Source organism: Tachysurus vachellii, chromosome 21 (assembly GCF_030014155.1).
Source record: "Tachysurus vachellii isolate PV-2020 chromosome 21, HZAU_Pvac_v1, whole genome shotgun sequence".
NCBI classification, from domain to species: domain Eukaryota; kingdom Metazoa; phylum Chordata; class Actinopteri; order Siluriformes; family Bagridae; genus Tachysurus; species Tachysurus vachellii.
The window spans coordinates 15,468,698-15,470,539 of NC_083480.1; the positions used below are offsets into that span (position 1 = coordinate 15,468,698).

General features: G+C 36.5%; 1 protein-coding gene across 1 annotated transcript; it reads left to right on the forward strand.

The window, feature by feature from the left end:
- The first annotated feature begins 259 nt into the window (after positions 1-259).
- Positions 260-960, forward strand: LOC132837645 (uncharacterized). Its single transcript, XM_060857415.1, has 2 exons — positions 260-520; positions 619-960. The coding sequence occupies exons 1-2, from the start codon at positions 260-262 to the stop codon at positions 958-960; spliced, it is 603 nt and encodes a 200-aa protein (XP_060713398.1).
- Positions 961-1,842: the final 882 nt, after the last annotated feature.

Sequence of the window (1,842 nt, forward strand, 5' to 3'; positions counted from 1 at the left end):
GGGCACAGAAATGCGAAGAAAAAGAAGACTGCACAGTGTACTTTTCAAAAGGCCCCAATTTTGTGTGGCATGTTGACTCTTACGACAAATTGAAGCCATTTGGCATATGTATCAATGAGGCTATTGATGGATTCTCAAGGAGAATACTATGGCTGAATGCATACTGCACAAGCAGTGACCCTAAAGTCATACAGTAGGAGGTTACTTCCTTGAAACAGTAAGAACTTTTGGTGGCTCTCCTCAAATCCTGAGAGCAGACATGGGAACAGAAAATAGTGTTATTATGGATGTTCAAAGGTACTTGCGACGTGGTGAGGCCGATCAACTTGCTGGAGAAAGAAGCTTCATCTATGGCAAAAGTACAGCCAACCAAAGAATTGAGAGCTGGTGGGGTATTCTTAGAAAAGAATGTGTGGATTTATGGCTTGAATATTTTCACCAGATTAAAGATGAAGGCTACTTCAATGGCAGCTTTCTGGACAAGAACCTTGTGTTATTCTGTTTCCTGGGTTTGATCCAGGTAAATATTGAACACACACGGTGCATTTTTAAATACTTTTACGTTTTTAAATACACATCATTTTGTTTAATACACAATACTCTTTATGGCTTTTACAGGAAGAGCTGGATTCGACCAAAGACACGTGGAACAGCCACCTGATTCGGCCATTAAGAAATAGCCTTGTACCCCATGGTCGGCCGGATGTCATGTACACCCTTCCTGAATTATATGAGACAGAAGACTACATAAGCCAAGTGACAGTGGAAGACTGTGACACCTGTGAAGATCAATGTATCCATCGCTCTGACATCCCTTGTGATGAGGACATTTTCACCCTGTGTTCACACATCATGGCACAACATCAGCTTCGTATTCCCAAGGAAAGGTTTACAGCACTTAATATGTATCTTGCACTAAGACAAGAGCTTACCTCTCTTGTGTTAAATATTGTGAGATAAAGACATGTTAAAAAGCCATTAGCACTAAAAAGTTGTTATGGACAGTTTAACAGACAGTTCTTTCATTAAATTATTATTATTAGAGTACCATTCATTTCACAGGTTCATATATGTCTTAAATGTTATTGATGAAGTCTTGTATACTTCATATGCATATTTTAATAAAAGGAGACAGATTTTTTTTTAGGTCATTTTCTTTATTTTTGAAAACTGTAGTAAGTTGAATAGTATTAATTTATGAACTCCTAATGAATAACATTTCAACATTTTAAACATGAAACTTTTTCTTACAATATACTGTATTGTAGGAATACTATTTAGACAGTATAAATTCTGAAAACATAAGTACATTTAAACTGAATGTGAACCTGTATGCGCTTTGTAACACATATATCACATTGTAACACTGTTGTAAGAACATCTCAGCTTTTATGAAACATTATCTTGTGCAGGATAAAAAGTTTGTCAGGAAACTGTGTGTGAGATAGAGACTGTGAATGATACAAAGAAACAGTCATATCCTGCTGCATATACTGTCTGATCACCTAGGATAAACACAGACAGATATAGATAAATGTATGTCTAATTAAGGAATATAACAGACCTATTCTTTGATATTATTGGCATCTTTACCTTTACACAATATCCATCACCCATATGTTTGCATCAAGGATGTTTATGAACTCCTCTGCAAGCTCATGGTATGAAGTATAATTGTTTGGAACTTCTAACACACATCCACAGGTGTGGGACTGGGGAGATCTTGTGAAGGACGTTTGTGGCTGCACAAATCGTACATGAATAAACCTTGCAACAAGGAGGTCAGCTCCTCCCAAGAAAAAATGGATTAACAATTTCAAATGTATACATACAATTTAACAG